This window comes from Littorina saxatilis, unplaced genomic scaffold (genome assembly GCF_037325665.1).
Source record: "Littorina saxatilis isolate snail1 unplaced genomic scaffold, US_GU_Lsax_2.0 scaffold_436, whole genome shotgun sequence".
NCBI classification, from domain to species: domain Eukaryota; kingdom Metazoa; phylum Mollusca; class Gastropoda; order Littorinimorpha; family Littorinidae; genus Littorina; species Littorina saxatilis.
Window position 1 is genome coordinate 54,956 of NW_027128747.1, and position 21,244 is coordinate 76,199.

Sequence of the window (21,244 nt, forward strand, 5' to 3'; positions counted from 1 at the left end):
AAACATTCTCATTGACAAAGGGGAAAAACGGCGACGGAATGGTTATGTTCAGAGCACTAAAATGCATTAGACTATAATAAGCGCTTTATCATACACAAGGGAAAAACATTAACGTGAGTATGCAGCAACAACAAAAACTCAAGCCAATAAACTCTAACTAATATCTTTTACACAGACGTTTGAGGACATATTCTGAATAAAAATCAATTTATATAAATGAAAAACTGGTTAGGTGCGTTTCCCAGGCAGTGGACAGTGAAATTCTTGATTTTCAGTCGCGGTCCATGTACTTGAGAGAAAATGTTAATACAGGAGACAAGTTCTAACTTTCTGTAAAAGTAGAATTATTGTTGTAGTTTTACCTGTACAGTGGACAACCCTAACTTTTCTTCGACAAAGGATATTCTTTTCTTTCCCTTTCAGAGAATCCGTGACGTCAGTTGGAATCGAGCTACAAAACTCAGTGATGATCAGAGGGAAGGGTATGAAATGAGTCAAAGAGGCTCTGTGTGGGTTGAGAGAAATGGCATCTTGGGTCAGCTAACTTGTGCGGAGCTTAAACGGAATGTGCAGATAATGTGTCAGTGAAACAAAAAGACCCGACCTCTTGGACATACCATTTTCTTAGAGTGGTGCCAAAACAAAACAAGACCCGTTGTAGTCTTGTAAATCCAAATGTGTTACTGTCCACACCGTTGGAAATAGAAAGATATACACATTCAAAACAAGCTATACAAATAAGATGTATTCCATAGTACAATTTAGAGGAGCGTTAATCGTATTTTTAAAATATAATTTTTCACACAAAAACTGAATAAACACAATACGATCATATAAAAGATTATTTGATAAATAATGTAACTAAGATTGTAATGAGAAGCTATCCAGTCTCTGGGAATGTCTTCAGAGAGGCTTTCGCTGCTTTTTATTTCTTTCTTTATATGTAACACATATAGAAATCATAAACAACATAAACCACACAAGTTAAATTAATCCCATGATACAAGCCAGAGAAGTGCTAAACTATTAAAAGGTAAAACATTTCATACATAAGCAATATAAATTTCCTTTCTCAATAACAACATAGTTTAAGTCATCGAGCAGGAAACAATCAAATACCTTTTAGAATATTCAAATGTTAAAACAGAGGTTAAATACATGCATATTAATGAACTGCAAATAATCAAATGATTTTTTGTAATTGCACTTAAAAGAATTAAAATATACATGAATAAAAGAAGCAGCAGAATATCAAAACATCACTATTCATCACGTTTCATCTCTAAACGATAATGAAATACAAAATAACATCAATGAGAACTGTCCTGCTCTTAATTACAATGTTTTCTGGCAGCAGATTCCAACAATATACTCCTCACCAAAAGACACTCGACGAGTGCTTTTGTGAAGACCTTTGCTGTGGTGCAAATTACACTGTAACAAATGTTTATAACAAATTCCGATTCACAAATAATCGACAGGCTGAAGTCAACCTTGAACTGTTCTGATGATTATTTGCTATACTGCAAACAACATAATCAATAAAATACATACTCTTTTTTTGTTGCAAGAAAGTGTTTGTCTCAACCATAAGACCAAGGGCATGTCAAAATGTCTAGCAAGTATATTCTTTTTGTTGCACAATCAAATAACGGTATGACAAGAACTAGACAAAAAGGCACATAGTCAGCGTCAATTTTACTTGCATCCTCTTTAGGCTGCAAACTACCCGACAAAAAGACCTCACACCAAAGTGTATCTGGGTGACATCAACACTGCTTCTATCTGCCTGAAGGATCGGAACATTATGACAAAATCATGGACATAAAATTATACATGGCACTATTATTCTGAGCACCTTTTTGCAGAGTAAAAAGCAGAGTAAAAACAAATTAACAAAACCGTAAAACCAAAATTCATTTTACAATACAAAATATCTTCCTGCAGAACCAAAGCATGGATAAAAACCTAGCAGGACAGGAAAGCTTTCAGATACAGTATATGGCAAACTAACTCCCCTTCTTACAAAAGAAATAGAAGGGTACTTTGACACAAAATCAGAATACATCAACATTCTGTATACAATTCTTCAGTATGTATGAAATACAAAGGTCAACACAGTTTTGCATGATCATACGTATATTGTATTCTATCTTCAGGACTATCTACAAAACAATTCGACAGAGAAATTGCAAGGTATCATATTCATTGCAATTGCTCTCAAAACCTCTGTGCAAAAAGGTGGAAAAACATCATCAAATCAATTTCAACATTGTGTGTACTATTGTCAAGGTTTATAAAAACATTAAGGTAAAATGACCCTCTGCATGGCAACATAAAATATGTATTACTCGGTCAGCATACAAATCCGAAACACAAAAGCATACAAATAAATTGCATTACAAAATGGTACTGTCTTGAAAAATCATCTAGAGAAAATGTGGATAAAATGTGGTGAAAAAAGTAACAAGATTATGAACTAAATGTTATTTTACAATACAACATATCTTCCTGCAGAATCAAAATCATGCATAAAAACGCTTCACTTCTCAAAAATATAGAAGGGAAAATCAACATTCTGAAAATACACTCCTTCAGCATGTAGGAAATGCAAAGGTCAAAAAAACTCTGCATCGTAATACTACCTTTGTATTCTGCCTTCATGACGAAATCACATTAAAAGTAAATCAGACTGATAAATCGCAAGGCATCCTAATATCAACATCAACATTATGTGTACTTTTTTCAGGGCGAACCAAATATAAAGGTAGAACAAAATCCGACATGGCAACATAAAAATTGTATTACTCCTTCAGCATAAAAATCACATACAAAAAGAGCATACAAATAAATCGCATTACAAAATTGCGGTGTCTTGAAAAATGATATCAGCATATCCGAGTTAATGTTATGGTACATATGCTACTTCAGTGTTAACCTGCTTCCAAGGAGGATTTGACAAAAATTGCAAGTCACCAGGAGCACTGTATTTTCTTGCGAACTCCTGCACAGAGAATACCTGCACAAATGTATATCGGATATAACACTGCATTGTTAAATATGAAATAAAAACCACAGAACAATATTTACATTGTTTCCATTTGAAGGCTGAACATGTTTTGACATTTTTGTGTAGAAAACCAATCTTGGCGTCATCAAGAAATAGCATTCCCTGGTGTCAGTGAATAACCTATACACACGTTATGTTCACAAATTTGTTTGATACACAAACTATTCTAATGTAGCATAAATCAAACACTATTTTGTGAACGATTTTAACAGGTTGGCACAGAGCTTTGAACCACAAATTTACATTGATGCACAAATCAACCATGAGCATGCATAAAGCAATTTCATAGGCCAAAGAAACCTTCCAAATCCGTGATTAACCTGTTTTCCTAATGGCGAAAAATAGAGACAAAAACACGTAGTCAGCATCAACTTTACTTGCATTCTCTTTAGGCTGCAAACTATCTGGCAAGAAGACCACACACCAAAGTGTAGCTGAGTGAAATCAACACTGCTTGTATCTGCCTCAAGGATCCCAATAGCATGTCAAAAACATCGACATAAAATCATACATGGCTCTCTTATTATGAGCACCTTTTTGCAGAGTGAACAAAAATGTAATAAAACTGTAAACCAAAATTCATCTTACAATACAACATAATCTTACTGCAGAATCCAAAGTATGGATAATAACCCAGCAGGACAAAACTAACATGGTGTACTTTCCTTCAAGACTAAACTTACAGGTTAAATTATATGACACAAATGCTTCACTTCTCACAAATATAGAAGGGACAATGGACACAATCAAAATATATCAACATCCTGTATACACTTCTTTAGCAATAAACGAGATACAAAGGTTTACAACACTCTGAATTGTATTATACACATTTTATCCTGCCTTCATGACTACATCACATGCAAAAAAATCATATAGAGAAATCAAATGGCATCATAATCATTACATCTTCTTCCAAAACTCTCTGTAAAAAGGTGGACAAAAATTCATCCTATCAAATTCACTATTGTACTATTATTTATTTTAAGGTTTATTAGATATTAAGGTTAAAACAACTCTGCATGGCAACATGAAAATTGTGTAACTCTTTCAGCATAAAAGTTACATACAAAAAAGCATACGAAAAAAGTGCATTACACAATTGTGTTGTCTTGTGAATTCATCCAGAAAAAAATGTGAATAAAATACATGTATCAGCATTTCGGAGTTAATATTGTGGCATACTTACAACTTCAGCGTTAATCTGCTGACAAGGAGGATTTAACAACAGTTGCATGTCACTATAAGTACTGTATTTTCTTGCGAACTTATAAAGAGAAAAAGTGCAACAGATATATATCGGATGTAAAGCTGCATGGTTAAAGGTGAAATAACAACCACAGAACGATATGTACATGGTATCTATTTTTAGAATGAAAAAAGATTGTAGAAAAACAAAGACTGGCATGGCGTGTTCAAGCAATACAATTTCACCATTCTTTGGTAGCATTAAATACACTCATACAAACGTTATGTTCACACATTTGTTTTTATGCCCAAATTTGTTGTTTGAAACATTTGAATGCAGCAGAGAGCAAATACACTTTTAACAATAGCTTTGGGGAGGCTGGTTCAAAGCTTGAAAGACAAATTTACGTTGAGGTGCATGTATTTACCATGAACATGCATAATGCAATTTCATAAGCCAATACGACCTTCCAAAGCTGTAAGGAACCTACTTACCAGTCGAGGAATGTGTTTCTACCTATCACATAAAAGCATTGAAGTAGGATATTGGTTATTCTCCAATGGAAACCATGTTACGAAGTTAACATTTCTTTTCTCAACTAGGACATTTCAACCATACAAATAGATTTCATAATAAGAACTGCTTAAGTTTATATCCTTGGCCTGCAGATAAAGAATTAGAAATACGTGCACGTTTTGTTTGTCTACGTTCAGTAAATTACAAGGGGTTTAAAGTACGTCAACTTCGTAACATGGAAACGAAATTTTAACACTAACAACTATTCATTTTTAAAAAGGCAAACACAAATCCTATGCTTTTTGAATAATCCGCACTTTGCATCACAAACTCAACATACTGTCAAGTCCTGTCAGGATTAGCTGTATGTCCTCAAAAGCACACACACATGGCAAGGTATGAAAGGCATTGATATTTGAGTGTGGCTTATCTTGATAGAGCCTGGCAAGCTACCACAGTTCTCCCCTTTGATATAATCAACTTGCCTAGACTTGGACTTTTTTGTGTGAAGGTAACTAACTGAATGGGGCTGCTTGCTCTGATCTAAAACGCACGTTTTACATGTTAAAATGTACACGGGTCAGTGTGTGTTTGTGTGAGTGGGGTGGGTCTTTTCAAGATCATCAAAAGCAAACTTTGCACACAAAAACACCAACAAAAAATATGTCTAACTCAACAACTTTCTTTGCAATAAGTGTGAAATAATGGTTGGTCAAATTAAACATGGCAACCTTAACATAATATCTTCCCATCAAAATGACATGATAAAACATTGCAAATACATTCATTTAATCAATAAGAACCGTTGTTGTTTGGGTGGGGGAGGGGGGGTAAAGAAAACATGCACAAAACTCAGAATATCTAAATCAACATAGTGTGTATCCTCCTTTGGCATCAATGACATATTAAGATAAGTGCAAATCTGCACGCCAACATTAAATTCCGTCGCGATATAACCTTCGTGGTTGAAAACGACGTTAAACACCAAATAAAGTAAAGAAAGTAAACATTAAATTTACACTTAAACCAGATGCAGAAAAGTATATACATAGTCATACTGCATCCAAAATAGTGCATTTCTTTACAGTCATCAATGAAAAGGCTACAAAATAAAGTATACATTAAAGGTTGACAAAACATTCAAGTCAAAACCAATATTCTCTGTGCCTTCCTTTTGGAGTAATGAGATACAAATGATGAACTCCTGATGACAACATTTAGATTTCATCCCTCCTGCAGGATAGAAATTATATGCAGACAAATCTAATAGTTGCATTTCATTGTAAATAGTGTATTTTCTCGGAAAAGGGCACACGCATTAAATTGACAAAAACTCAGCACCTCAAAACTAACATTTGTGTGTTCTCCTTCAGGATTTATGCAATATTAAGGCCATAAAAAGCAAGCAAGACAAAACAAACATTGCATCGTTTCCTTCAAGATTCAAGAAAGGCTCACAGGAAGTTGTATATGCACATGAGTTTTGTAATTTCTTGCAAAAAGAGATTGAACATTCTGAGGGGAAAAAACAGCATGGCAAAACCAATATTATACATATCTCCCTTTAAGATAAACATAACAAACGGTCGACAAAAAATCTGGACTAACATTTTATCTTTCTACACAATAAAAGGTGGGGTAAAACTCATCATACTGACATGAGCCCTAAGCTTAGCAAGACACAAGGTTTCCTTCCGCTGAAATGTCACATTCCTATACAAATATGTGATTATACGGCATCGTTTGAGTAGAGTGCTGGTAAGCCTGTCTGCGCTTAGCATATTATACTTCAAATCAACATTCTTAAGTCATGGTTCAACACTACCCAGTACAAGTCAGCATCCGACAGGCAACTTGGCCAGAGCCTATGAAGGAGAAGCTTTTTAGTAACCTGAAAAGTGCACTACATGTTGCGTTAGTTTGTCCGAAACACGTCTGTCAAAATGTTACATGAGGTAATGAATCGTCAGTCACACAATTCTTTTCAAAAAAACAACAAATAAAACATCATAATAAAACAAAAGCACAAACACATCTCAGGACAATGTTTTCAATTCATGAACATATAGCTTCCCTTCAAACGCAAAAGTCGTTTGTTCATTTCAATGCCTGTTATTCTGTTGAAAGTGGGGAGGCCGGTCTGTCGTGACAATAAGGCACTGAAGTTGTCTATACTGAGAACATTTACTTTCATTTGATTCTTGGAAAAAATACGGGCTTTTATACAGACTATCAAAGATTAGAATTCAACCACTCTTTTACGTGTTCTTTTGGGCATTTGTTGTTTATTAGCAAGATCTAGATGTGGCACTTTTCAGGACCTGTCCTGTACGGGTAACGTCATCAAATCTAGTTTTTACGTCACGCGTTTGCCAAGATCTGCAGCCTTGGTGGGAACAAAACAACCTATGCATTTGGAACATTTGGGAAAAAAGCGAGTCACGGGTGACGCAATATCTACACGTACACATACAGGTTTTTGCTACATGTTCGACCATTTAGAACACTGTATTGTCTCAAGAACCCAGGGGGGTATGCGAGACCAACTTACCATAGTTAATTTCTTTTGATTTTATAGCAAGAATGTAAGAAAAGAAAAAAAAACCGTTAACATTGAATTTTAAAGCAAATGTAAAATGGTCATTCAATAGTTTTAACTGTTCTTTCCTATGCACGTTACATTAATTTACATGTTGCAGTTGTCAAACAATGGTCTACTGATCAATTCTCAAAGCTGTAAGACGGACAGCTTTCATAACCCCTTGCTCAATGGTACACAGCAGTTATGTTATCAATCTAACGGTAAATCCTCAATGCCTGAAGGCGGACAGCTTTCCTCAACACCTGCTTCATGGAACATTGCAGTTATGTTATCCAGCTGTTTATTCCTTGCCAAATGGTACGCCGTTCTCCCCGCATTGTCCCTGGTGGTGGGCCTGACACCATGTGACAACAGCAGCTTCACTACTTGCTCTTGGTTGTTTATGCAGGCTATGTGCAGTGGTGTTTGGCCACGGTTGGACGCAATGTCTGTGTCTGCTCCTTTCTCCAGCAACATCTTGACAGTAGCCACTCTTCCTTGCCAGCATGCTTTGTAGAGGGCAGTGTGTCCAGCTGGATCTGTCTTATCAATACCAATTCCTTTGTCAATCAGCATCGATGCTACTTTGGCGTGTCCCTGGTTACAAGCACAATGTAATGCATTTTCGCCAAGCATGTTTAAAACGTTTGTGTCAGCACCTTTTTCAAGCAACATTTTGACTGTTTGCACCTTTCCATAGTAGGAAGCTTGGGTTAACGCAGTTTCTCCACCCAAACCTTTCCCATTAATATCAACTCCTTCACTGATCAGCATCAGCGCCACTTCGGTATTCCCTTCAACACACGCAGCCACATTGTCTCCAGGTTCTTTGTCAGCACCGTTATCAAGCAACAACTTCACTGTCTCAACATTCCCTTTACTGCATGCAAAGCTGAGAGCGCTTTTCCCAACAGCGTTTTTCTTATTAACGTCAGCTCCGTTGATGAGCAGCTTCCTGGCCATGTTAGTGTGTCCAAGAGCACAAGCATACATTAATGAGGTTTTACCTTTTTTATCCTTTATTTCTACTCCGGGAAGGAAGGACTGAACAAGATTGTCAGCAGCATTGACATCGACACCAGTCTTAAGCAACAGGTCAAGCACAGTTTCATTGCCTGCAAGACATGTCAAGTGCAGTGGGCGACGTCTGTTGTTACCCTCTGCCTCAACATCAGCACCAGCAGCGACAAGTACAGACACCACTTTGTCATGGCCATTCATGCATGCCAAGTGCAGAGGAAGATCTTTGTCTTTGTCTTCTGCCTTTATGTCAGCACCAGCAGCAAGAAGTACAGATACCACCTTATCATGGCCCATTAAACATGCAAAGTGCAGTGGACGGTGTTTGTCTTTGTCTTCTGCCTCAACATCAGCACCAGCACCAAGAAGCACAGACACCACCTTGTCATGGTTTTTCATACATGCCAAATGCAGCGGTTGTTTTTTCTCTTTGTTATCTGCGTTGATATTGGCACCAGAGTTGAGAAGTACGGACACCGCCTTATCATGGCCATTCTCAACCGCACAGTGCAATGGGTGGTTTTTATCTTTGTCCTCTGCCTTGATATCAGCACCAGCATCCAAAAGAATGGATACCACCTTGTCATTGCCTATATAACATGCCAAGTGCAGTGGGCGACGTTTGTCTTTATTCTCTGTCTTAACATCAGCACCTGCACCAAGAAGAACCGACACCACTTTGTCATGACCTTTCATACACGCCAAGTGCAGAGGGAGATCTCCGGCTTTGTTTTCTGCCTTAACTCCAGCACCAGCAGCAAGAAGTACAGACACCACCTTTTCATGGCCCATTAAACATGCAAAATGCAGTGGGTGGCTTTTGTCTTTGTCTTCTGCCTTAACTCCAGCCCCAGCAGCAAGAAGTACAGACACCACACAGTCATGGCCAAACCAACATGCAAAGTGCAGTGGACGGCGTTTGTCTGTGTCTTCTGCCTCAACATCAGCACCAGCAGCAAGAAGTACAGACACCACCTTGTCATGGCCATTTGAACATGCAAAATGCAATGGACGGCGTTTGTCTTTGTATTCTGTCTCAACATCAGCACCAGCAGCAAGAAGTACAGACACCACCTTGTCATGGCCCTTTGAACATGCAAAATGCAATGGACGGAGTTTGTATTTGTCTTCTGCATCAACATCAGCACCAGCATCAAGAAGAACCGACACCACTTTGTCATGACCTTTCATACACGCCAAGTGCAGAGGGAGATCTCCGTCTTTGTCTTCTGCCTTAACTCCAGCCCCAGCATCAAGAAGTACAGACACCACCCTGTCATGGCCAAACCAACATGCAGAGTGCAGTGGACGGCGTTTGTCTCTGTCTTCTGTCTCAACATCAGCACCAGCACCAAGAAGCACAGACACCACCTTGTCCTGATTTTTTATGCTTGCTAAATGCAGCGGTTGATTTTTCTCTTTGTTCTCTGCGTTGATATTGGCACCAGAATTGAGAAGTACGGACACCACCTTATCATGGCCATTCTCAACCGCACAGTGCAGTGGGTGGTTCTTCTCATGATTTTCTGCCTGCATGCTTGCGCCAGCAGCAAGAAGTAATGACACCACCTTGTCGTGGCCTTTCATGCTTGCCAAGTGAAGCGCGCGGTTTTGGTATTTATTCACTGCCTCAACATCAGCACCAGCGTCAAGAAGTACGGAAGCAACCTTGTCATGGCCCATCAAACATGCCAAGTGCAGTGGATGGCTCTTGTCTGTATTTTCTTCCTCGACATCAGCACCAGCTTTGAGAAGAACGGAAACTAATTCCCAATGGCCATTCTGACATGCAAGGTGCAACGTATGGTCTTTGTCTTCATTCTCTGACTTGATATTTGCACCAGCATCAAGTAGTACGGACACAACCCTCTCATGGCCCTTTATACAAGCCAGGTGTAACAGGTGGTTTTTGTATTTACTGTCTACCTCACGGCCAGCGACAGCAAGAAGTGCAGACACAACCTTGTCATGACCCAGTTGACATGCAATGTGCAGTGGATGGTTCTGTTCTTGATTTTCTACCTGAAAATCAGCGCCACCATCAAGAAGTATGGAAACCAACTTGTCATGACCTTTTATACATGCCAAATGCAGCGGGTGGTTTTTATCTTTGCCTTCTGCCCTAACATCCGCACCAGCAGTAAGAAGTACAGATACAACCTTGTCATGGCCCATTATACATGCTAAGTGCAACGGGTGGTTTTTATCTATGCCTTTTGCCTTAACATCAGCACCTGAATCAAGAAGTGCAGACACCACCTTGTCGTGGCCCACCATGCATGCTACGTGCAGTGGGCGGTGTTTGTCTTTGTCTTCTGCCTCAACAACAGCACCAGCACGAAGAAGTACTGACACCACCTTACCATGGCCCTTTGAACATGCAAAATGCAATGGACGGTGTTTGTCTTTGTCTTGTGCCTCAACATCAGCACCAGCATCAAGAAGTACAGACACCACCTTGTCATGGCCCATTCGACATGCAACGTGCAGTGGGCGGCGTTTGTGTTTAGCCTCTGCCTCAACATCAGCACCAGCACCAAGAAGTACAGACACCACCTTGTCATGACCTTTAATGCATGCTAAGTGAAGAGGCCGGTGTTTGTCTTTTTCTTCTGCCTTAAAATCAGCATCAGCATTGAGAAGTTCGAGCACACACCTATCATGGCCAAACCAACATGCAAAGTGCAGTGGGCGGTGTTTGTCTCTGTTTTCTGCCTCAACATCAGCACCAGCACCAAGAAGCACAGACACCACCTTGTCCTGATTTTTTATGCATGCCAAATGAAGAGGTCGATTTTTCTCTTCGTTCTCTGCGTTGATATTGGCACCAGAATTGAGAAGTACGGACACCACCTTATCATGGCCATTCTCAACCGCACAGTGCAGTGGGTGGTTCTTCTCATGATTTTCTGCCTGCATGCTTGCGCCAGCAGCAAGAAGTAATGACACCACCTTGTCGTGGCCTTTCATGCTTGCCAAGTGAAGCGCGCGGTTTTGGTATTTATTCACTGCCTCAACATCAGCACCAGCGTCAAGAAGTACGGAAGCAACCTTGTCATGGCCCATCAAACATGCCAAGTGCAGTGGATGGCTCTTGTCTGTATTTTCTTCCTCGACATCAGCACCAGCTTTGAGAAGAACGGAAACTAATTCCCAATGGCCATTCTGACATGCAAGGTGCAACGGATGGTCTTTGTCTTCATTCTCTGACTTGATATTTGCACCAGTATCAAGTAGTACGGACACAACCCTCTCATGGCCCTTTATACAAGCCAGGTGTAACAGGTGGTTTTTGTATTTACTGTCTACCTCACGGCCAGCGACAGCAAGAAGTGCAGACACAACCTTGTCATGACCCAGCTGACATGCAATGTGCAGTGGATGGTTCTGTTCTTGATTTTCTACCTGAAAATCAGCGCCACCATCAAGAAGTATGGAAACCAACTTGTCATGACCTTTTATACATGCCAAATGCAGCGGGTGTTTTTTATCTTTGCCTTCTGCCCTAACATCCGCACCAGCAGTAAGAAGTACAGACACAATCTTGTCATGGCCCATTATACATGCTAAGTGCAACGGGTGGTTTTTATCAATGTCTTTTGCCTTAACATCAGCACCTGAATCAAGAAGTGCAGACACCACCTTGTCGTGGCCCACCATGCATGCTACGTGCAGTGGGCGGTGTTTGTCTTTGTCTTCTGCCTCAACAACAGCACCAGCACGAAGAAGTACTGACACCACCTTACCATGGCCCTTTGAACATGCAAAATGCAATGGACGGTGTTTGTCTTTGTCTTGTGCCTCAACATCAGCACCAGCAACAAGAAGTACAGACACCACCTTGTCATGGCCCATCTTACATGCACAGTGCAGTGGGCGGTGTTTGTCTTCAGCCTCTGCCTCAACACCAGCATCAAGAAGTACAGACACCACCTGGTCATGGCCCATCATACAAGCTAAGTGCAGTGGGCGGAGTTTGTTTTCAGCCTCTGCCTCAACATCAGCACCAGCATCAAGAAGTACAGACACCACCTTGTCATGACCTTTAATGCATGCTAAGTGAAGAGGCCGGTGTTTGTCTTTTTCTTCTGCCTTAAAATCAGCATCAGCATTGAGAAGTTCGAGCACACACCTATCATGGCCAAACCAACATGCAAAGTGCAGTGGGCGGTGTTTGTCTCTGTTTTCTGCCTCAACATCAGCACCAGCACCAAGAAGCACAGACACCACCTTGTCCTGATTTTTTATGCATGCCAAATGAAGAGGTCGATTTTTCTCTTCGTTCTCTGCGTTGATATTGGCACCAGAATTGAGAAGTACGGACACCACCTTATCATGGCCATTCTCAACCGCACAGTGCAGTGGGTGGTTCTTCTCATGATTTTCTGCCTGCATGCTTGCGCCAGCAGCAAGAAGTAATGACACCACCTTGTCGTGGCCTTTCATGCTTGCCAAGTGAAGCGCGCGGTTTTGGTATTTATTCACTGCCTCAACATCAGCACCAGCGTCAAGAAGTACGGAAGCAACCTTGTCATGGCCCATCAAACATGCCAAGTGCAGTGGATGGCTCTTGTCTGTATTTTCTTCCTCGACATCAGCACCAGCTTTGAGAAGAACGGAAACTAATTCCCAATGGCCATTCTGACATGCAAGGTGCAACGGATGGTCTTTGTCTTCATTCTCTGACTTGATATTTGCACCAGCATCAAGTAGTACGGACACAACCCTCTCATGGCCCTTTATACAAGCCAGGTGTAACAGGTGGTTTTTGTATTTACTGTCTACCTCACGGCCAGCGACAGCAAGAAGTGCAGACACAACCTTGTCATGACCCAGCTGACATGCAATGTGCAGTGGATGGTTCTGTTCTTGATTTTCTACCTGAAAATCAGCGCCACCATCAAGAAGTATGGAAACCAACTTGTCATGACCTTTTATACATGCCAAATGCAGCGGGTGTTTTTTATCTTTGCCTTCTGCCCTAACATCCGCACCAGCAGTAAGAAGTACAGACACAATCTTGTCATGGCCCATTATACATGCTAAGTGCAACGGGTGGTTTTTATCAATGTCTTTTGCCTTAACATCAGCACCTGAATCAAGAAGTGCAGACACCACCTTGTCGTGGCCCACCATGCATGCTACGTGCAGTGGGCGGTGTTTGTCTTTGTCCTCTGCCTCAACATCAGCACCAGCACCAAGAAGTACAGACACCACCTTTTCATGGCCCATCATACATGCATAGTGCAGTGGGTGGAATTTGTATCTATCCTCTGCCTCAACATCAGCACCAGCATCAAGAAGTACAGACACCACATTGTCATGGCCATTCATGCTTGCTAAGTGAAGAGGCCGGTGTTTGTCTTTGTCTTCTGCCTTAAAATCAGCATCAGCATTGAGAAGTTCGAGCATACACCTATCATGGCCAAACCAACATGCCAAGTGCAGTGGGCGGTGTTTGTCTCTGTTTTCTGCCTCAACATCAGCACCAGCACCAAGAAGCACAGACACCACCTTGTCCTGATTGGTTATGCATGCCAAATGAAGAGGTCGATTTTTCTCTTCGTTTTCTGCGTTGATATTGGCTCCAGAATTGAGAAGTACGGACACCACCTTGTCCTGATTGGTTATGCATGCCAAATGCAGCGGTTGATTTTTCTCTTTGTTCTCTGCGTTGATATTGGCACCAGAATTGAGAAGTACGGACACCACCTTGTCCTGATTGGTTATGCATGCCAAATGCAGCGGTTGATTTTTCTCTTTGTTCTCTGCGTTGATATTGGCACCAGAATTGAGAAGTACGGACACCACCTTATCATGGCCATTCTCAACCGCACAGTGCAGTGGGTGGTTCTTCTCATGATTTTCTGCCTGCATGCTTGCGCCAGCAGCAAGAAGTAATGACACCACCTTGTCGTGGCCTTTCATGCTTGCCAAGTGAAGCGCGCGGTTTTGGTATTTATTCACTGCCTCAACATCAGCACCAGCGTCAAGAAGTACGGAAGCAACCTTGTCATGGCCCATCAAACATGCCAAGTGCAGTGGATGGCTCTTGTCTGTATTTTCTTCCTCGACATCAGCACCAGCTTTGAGAAGAACGGAAACTAATTCCCAATGGCCATTCTGACATGCAAGGTGCAACGGATGGTCTTTGTCTTCATTTTCTGACTTGATATTTGCACCAGCATCAAGTAGTACGGACACAACCCTCTCGTGGCCCTTTATACAAGCCAGGTGTAGCAGGTGGTTTTTGTATTTTATGTCTACCTCACGGCCAGTAACAGCAAGAATAACAGACACAGCCTTGTCATGACCCATCTGACATGCCAAATGCAACGGATGGTTTTTATCTTTGTCCTCTGCCTTGATATCAGCACCAGCATCAAGAAGAATGGATACCACCTTGTCATGGCCTGTACAACATGCAAAGTGCAAAGGGCGACGTTTGTCTTTATTCTCTGCCTTAACATCAGCACCTGCACCAAGAAGAACCGACACCACTTTGTCATGACCTTTCATACACGCCAAGTGCAGAGGGAGATCTCCGTCTTTGTCTTCTGCCTTAACTCCAGCCCCAGCAGCAAGAAGTACAGACACCACCTTGCCATGGCCCATAACACATGCTAAGTGCAGTGGGCGGCATTTGTCTTTGTCTTCTGCATCAACATCAGCACCAGCAGCAAGAAGTAAAGACACCACACTGTCAATGCCTCTTATACATGCAAAGTGCAGTGGGTTTTTTCTTTCTTTATTCTCTGCCTTCACGTTAGCCCCTGCACCAAGAAGTACAGACACCACCTTGTCATGGCCATTCATGCATGCTAGGTGCAGTGGGCGGTGTTTGACTTTGTCTTCTGCCTCAAAATCAGCATCAGCAGCAAGAAGTACAGACACCACCTTGTCATGGCCATACATGCATGCTAAGTGCAGTAGGCCGCGTTCGTATTGGTCTCCTGCCTTGCTGCTTGCACCAGCATTTAAAAGTAAGGACAACAACAGATCATGGCCCTTTATACATGCCAAATGTAGTGGTCGGTGTTGGTATTGATTCTCTGCCTCGACAAAAGCGCCTTTATCAAGAAGTACTGACACTACCTTGTCATGACCGTTCTTGCATGCCAAGTGCAGTGGGCGGTTTTTGTTTTTGTTTTCTGCCTCAAAGATAGCACCAGCATTGAGAAGAACTGACACCACCTTGTCATGGCCCACCAAACATGCTAAGTGCAGTGGGCGGTTTGTGTCTACATTTTCTGCCTCGATGTCAGCACCAGCTTCAAGAAGTCTTGACACTACCTTGTCATGGTCCATTAAACATGCTAAGTGCAGTGGGCGGTTCTGGTTTTGGTTTTCTCTCTCAAAGATAGCACCAGCATCAAGAAGAGACACAACCTTATCATGGCCATTGCCCACCAAACATGCTAAGTGCAGCGGGTTGGTTTTGTCTTTATTTTGTGCCTTGATGTCAGCATCAGCTTCCAGAAGTTTTGAAACCACCTTGTCATGGCCCATTAAACATGCGAAGTGTAGGGGCTGGTTTTTGTCTTTATCCTCTGCCCTGATATTAGCACCACTTTCAAGAAGTACAGACACGACCTTATTATGGCCCATTTCACATGCCAAGTGCAGTGGTTGGGTCTTGTCTTTATTTTCGACCTGAACACTAGCACCAGCTTTGAGAAGTTCCAACACCAACCTAACATGGCCAATCCAACATGCCAAATGCAGTGGGTAGTTCTGGTTGTTATTCTCCACCTCAATATCAGCACCAGCATTTAGAAGTACGGACACAACCTTGTCATGGCCCATCCAACATGCCATGTGAAGAGGGCGGCTTTTCTCTTTGTCATCTGCCTCAATATCAGCATCAGCTTCAAGAAGCACAGGCACAACCTTGTCTTGGCCCATCAAACAAGCGATATGCAGTGGATGCCTTTTTTCTTCATTTTCTGTCTTGCTTTTAGCCCCGGCATGAATGAGTACGGACACCACCTTGTCATGGCCCATCTGACATGCCAAATGCAGAGGGTGGTTTTTGTCTTTATTTTCTGCCTCAACGTCAGCGCCGGCTTCAACAAGTACGGACACCACCTTGTCATGGCCCATCTGACATGCCAAATGCAGAGGGTGGTTTTTGTCTTTATTTTCTGCCTCAACGTCAGCGCCGGCTTCAACAAGTACAGACACCACCTTGTCATGGCCCGTCTTACATGCTAAGTGCAATGGTTGTTCATAGTCTGTATTCTCAGCCTTAACATTAGCATTAGCTTTGAGAAGCATGGACACTACCTTATCGTTGCCTATCGCACTTGCAAAATGCAAGGGGAAGTTCTTGTCTTCAGTCTCTGCCGCAACATCTGCATGAGCATCTAGAAGCACAGACACCACCTGATCAGGGCCCAGTCCTACTACACCTTCTAGCAGGCCGCATTTTGTTTTCTCCTCTACTTCAAATTCAACAAGAGCTTCAAGAAATAAAGACACAAACTTGTCATTGCCTGTTCCAAATGCACCTTGCAGTAGGCTGAGTTTCTCTTCATCCCCTTCCTTAACCTGAGTAGCAATATGACGAATGTTGGATACCAACTTGTCAGGATCCATCGCGCATGCCAAATGCAGTGGGCGGAGATTGTTTTCAACTTTTGCCTCAACATCAGCACTTGCACGAACAAGCACAGACACAACCTTGTCATGGCCCATCATACATGCCAAGTGCAGTGGACGAAATCGGTTTCTAGGCTCTGCTTTAATGTCAGCACCAGAATCAAGAAGGACAGACACCACCTTGTCATGGCCCGTCGAACATGCCAAGTGCAGTGGGCGTAGTTTAAGTGCTGCACTCTGTGCCTCATATTTAGCACCAGAATCAAGAAGTACAGTTACCACCTTATCATGGCCCATCTCACATGCCCCGTGCAGTGGGCGGAATTGAAGTGCATTCTCGGCTTCAATATCTGCACCAGCCCTAAGAAGTACGGACACCAATTTGGCATGACCCATCGTACATGCTAAGTGCAGAGGGCGGGTTTTGTTTTCCTCCTCTGCCTCAACATCAGCACCAGCAACAAGAAGTACAGACACCACCTTGTCATGGCCCATCTTACATGCTAAGTGCAGTGGGCGGTGTTTGTCTTCATCCTCTGCCTCAACATCAGCACCAGCAGCAAGAAGTACAGACACCACCTTGTCATGGCCCATCAAAGAGGCATAATGTAACGCAAACAAATGTTGGTTTTTTATTTCATTATGTACAGCTGTTTTCAACAGAACAGACACTACCTTGTTGTGACCTTTGATGCATGCCAATTCCATTGGGGTAACATGATGCAGCTCAACCTGGCCATCCTTTTTAAACGTCTTTGACACTAAGGGCTCAGTCATTTTCATTTTTGCACACTGCAAAAGCAGGCTGTGCAAATCCAACTTGGCCTCTACATCTGTAGCTGCACCTTTATCAATTAAAAACTTGACCAAGTCGGCATATCCCTCTTCACAAGCTGTATGCAGTGAAGTCCTCTCAAACTCGTCTTTTGCCTCCAAGTCAGCTATGTGCTGAATGAAGACTTCTGCAATATCAATACACCCGTGAAAACATGCAATGTGCAGAGGTGTCTTGCCATCTTTGTCTGAGGCATGAGGATCAGCACCATTGTCCAGCAGTGTCTGCACAATGTCAACTCGCCTTAAAGTGCATGCTAGATGGAGTGCAGTGTCACCACTGACTGTTGGTTTATTGATTGCAGGTTTATGACCAATCAGTAACTCAAGGATGTCAGCGTGTCCTTTGCTTGCAGCAAAATGAACTGCAGTCCAGCCATCCTTCTCTGCAACATCCACATCAGCTCCTTTCTTCAACAACAATTGTACGGCATTGATCAGTCCCAGGGAACTAGCATAATGCAATGCTGTACAGTTGTGACAGTCAACTGCGTTCACATCTGCTCCCGAGGTCAGTAGGAGCAAAACAACGTGCATGTTGCCAGACTTACTGGCCTGGTGAAGGGGAAGGTTTACATCGCGGTCATTAGACTCTGTACTCACATCACGCTTCAGTAAGTCACGGAGTTTATTCAAGTCATCAGTCTCTACAGCCTTCATTAGTTCCTCAACAACACCACTAGGTTCATGATCAGTGAAATGCTTTGACATTCTAATTTGGAATACATTCTTCAACAGGATGTTAGGGTCCTCATTCTGAGCATACTCTCTGCAACAGTTTGGGAACATATATTTGCTCTTGTCAACGTCCCGAATATTCTGTAAAACTGATTCTGTCAGCGTTTTCCCGGCTTCGGTAACGTGTTTTGTCAGAATTTCAGTTTGTTCAACTTCTGTTAATGCCTCCGACTTTTCTATTTCCAAAAAGGGGGAGTTTGAAAAGACTTCCTTATAGTTGCATTTTTTCTTTAGACCAAGATAAACAGTGTCTCGGATTGTAATGACAAAAAAAAACCTGCCCTTCTCTTTATATCCCTTCAATAAATCAGAGGCACGTGTCCATTTCTTATACCGTTTATACAGAAACTCTTCATCCCCAAAAATGTCCTCCAACAAGATTACCTGCTTCTGTTCCTTTCCCAAATGCTGTCTGAACTCATTGTAGCTGTGAAGAACGAGGGGAGTCCTACCCTGCTGCTGGTAGTGACGGAGTAAAGCAGTGGCAATGGTTGTCTTACCGCTGCCGGAAGGTCCGGTGATGAAGAGCAGTCCGTTGTCTTTTAGAAGCTCCAAGGCGTCCCTGTAGGCTGGGGTAGATGTGAACAGGCTGGCTTCACGGTCGATCTCTACTTTACTCTGATCTAAAACAAATATTAAAAAAAACTTTACACAACAACAAAGGCATCTTTAACAAAAAACAAGTCGCGTGAAGCCATATAAAAACATTTAGTCAAGCTGTCGGCATCAAAGTAATAACAGATAAACACAATAAACAGTCATCGCCGAGACTATGTTTAAAATAGTCTCGACTAACCACACCCCAAAATACCCAGTCAGCACGGAGTATTGAGGCAATGTTGTCTCAACATTGGTTTATTGTTGGATATCAAGCTCACTCTCACAAACGGTGTTTCTTCCATCGCCACACCGCGATCGGCAATCTCTTGCTGCGCCGCGGGCGCAGCTGTCACCGAGTGTTGCTCGATCGAGACAGTAAACGTTGGCTCACAGCGAATTGCAGGCTCGCGCAAGATTGTGATGTCAGACGACTTTCGACGCATGCGCCAATCAAGGAAATCGCCAATCTCTCGTGCAGCCGGTCCCTTCTGCGGGATGGGTTACACCTTGGAGTAGCGTGTTCGGCGGATGGGTCGGGCTGCACGTGAGAGGGGTCCTGTATCGTGTGGCAGTTGTGTGTGTAGGGCCTATTGAGTAAAATATTCCTACGCCTAGATATGTGATTGTCAGCTTTTGTACACCGGCGTAGCAGCAGCAAAGTTTTTTGCCAGCAAAGCTGACTTGAACATTTTTACTCAGTTCTTTTTACTTCAAAAATTGTATACGCAGCAGTGCAAAATGACTGACAGAGACAGTTCCAAATTCAAGTTTGACAAGTGGGTAAAACAGCTCCCTTCTACGGTGGCAGAAATTTTGGTGGAGGCCGGTTTTGACACGCACATCGCACTGGTAAATGCCACGAGGGCCAGTGTGACTGAACTCAAACTAAAGCCGGGCCACCATGTTGCTACTTTGGCTCTGATACGTGAACTTCAGGGCGACGATGGGCCACTGTCAAGAGAGCAGGCAGCGGCGACATCACCGGCGACGACAGCGGCTACGGCAGCAACGTCCCTCGACGAGTTATTGCAGAGGTCAACGACCGGCACGGGCGCCGCGACGCCGCTGGACGGAGGCCGTGTAGACCTGGATCCTACAGTTTTTCTGAACACACAGCGTGTGTGTGATGGGGTCGGGGGTGTCTGTAGCTTTCCCATTCCTGAATTAAATTGAACCTTGAAAATCGACTCTTTCTACATACACGAAATTATATAAATTTAAGAAGGCTATTAAAATTATACTGCTCATTGATCTGAATACGGTTCTTAAAAATTGAGTGAGACTTGCGTGTGTGCTTGATAGTATATTTGAAGGTGTGTTTTCTGGAATATTGTATGTGTATTTGAAATGTTACATGCTTGTGGTTATATGCGTGCATGTGTGAGGCCTCGTGAGTATGTACGGGTTTGTGTGTTGGTGTGTGTGTGTGTGTGTGTGTGTGTGTGAACGTCGCTAAAGTACTGACGCCTTCCCTGTCAATTATTTGTTATATTTTTCACCACGTGTTGTCCATAGTATGAATGAATTCTTGACACACACATTCAACTTTTCAAATGCCGGATGCAAATGCAACACATTTGAAATAGTTTTAATCTTAAAGAGTATGTGAATAGGTTTTAAAAGTTATATAAAATGCTAGGGGCAATATTGGTGCAATGTTGTGATAGTGTTGATAGTATTTGTTTTCATTGACATGCTCACAATTAATCCTGTGAAAAAAGTTCATTTTTGAAAGAACAAAATAGAATGAACTTTTTTCACAGGCTTAATTGTGAGCATGTCAATGAAAACAAATACTGTCAACGCTATCACCATATTGCCCCAACATTGTCTCAACATTGAAATCCAACATTGTTCCAACATTGAAATCCAACATTGATCCAACATTGATTGTTCCAACATTGAAATCCAACATTGTTCCAACATTGAAATCCAACATTGATCCAACATTGAAATCCAACATTGATCCAACATTGAATTCCAACATTGCCTCAATATTGCAAAAATGTGCACTTCCAATGTTGATCCAATATTGACTTTCAATATTGAGCCACTGTGACCGGCAATGTTGCCTCAATATTAGGGCAATGTTGAT

General features: G+C 42.1%; 1 protein-coding gene across 1 annotated transcript in view; it reads right to left on the reverse strand.

Moving 5' to 3' along the window:
- Window positions 1-2,941: 2,941 nt before the first annotated feature.
- Window positions 2,942-21,244, reverse strand: part of LOC138957072 (uncharacterized) — a 39,080-nt gene continuing 20,777 nt past the window's right edge. The window contains exons 4-6 of the mRNA XM_070328245.1: window positions 18,884-19,172; window positions 18,145-18,580; window positions 2,942-18,045 (exon numbers count right to left, since the gene is read on the reverse strand). Of these exons, the coding sequence (XP_070184346.1) occupies window positions 7,567-18,045; window positions 18,145-18,580; window positions 18,884-19,172 (11,204 nt within the window). The 3' untranslated portion in view covers window positions 2,942-7,566. The remainder of the gene's footprint in view (window positions 18,046-18,144; window positions 18,581-18,883; window positions 19,173-21,244) is intronic.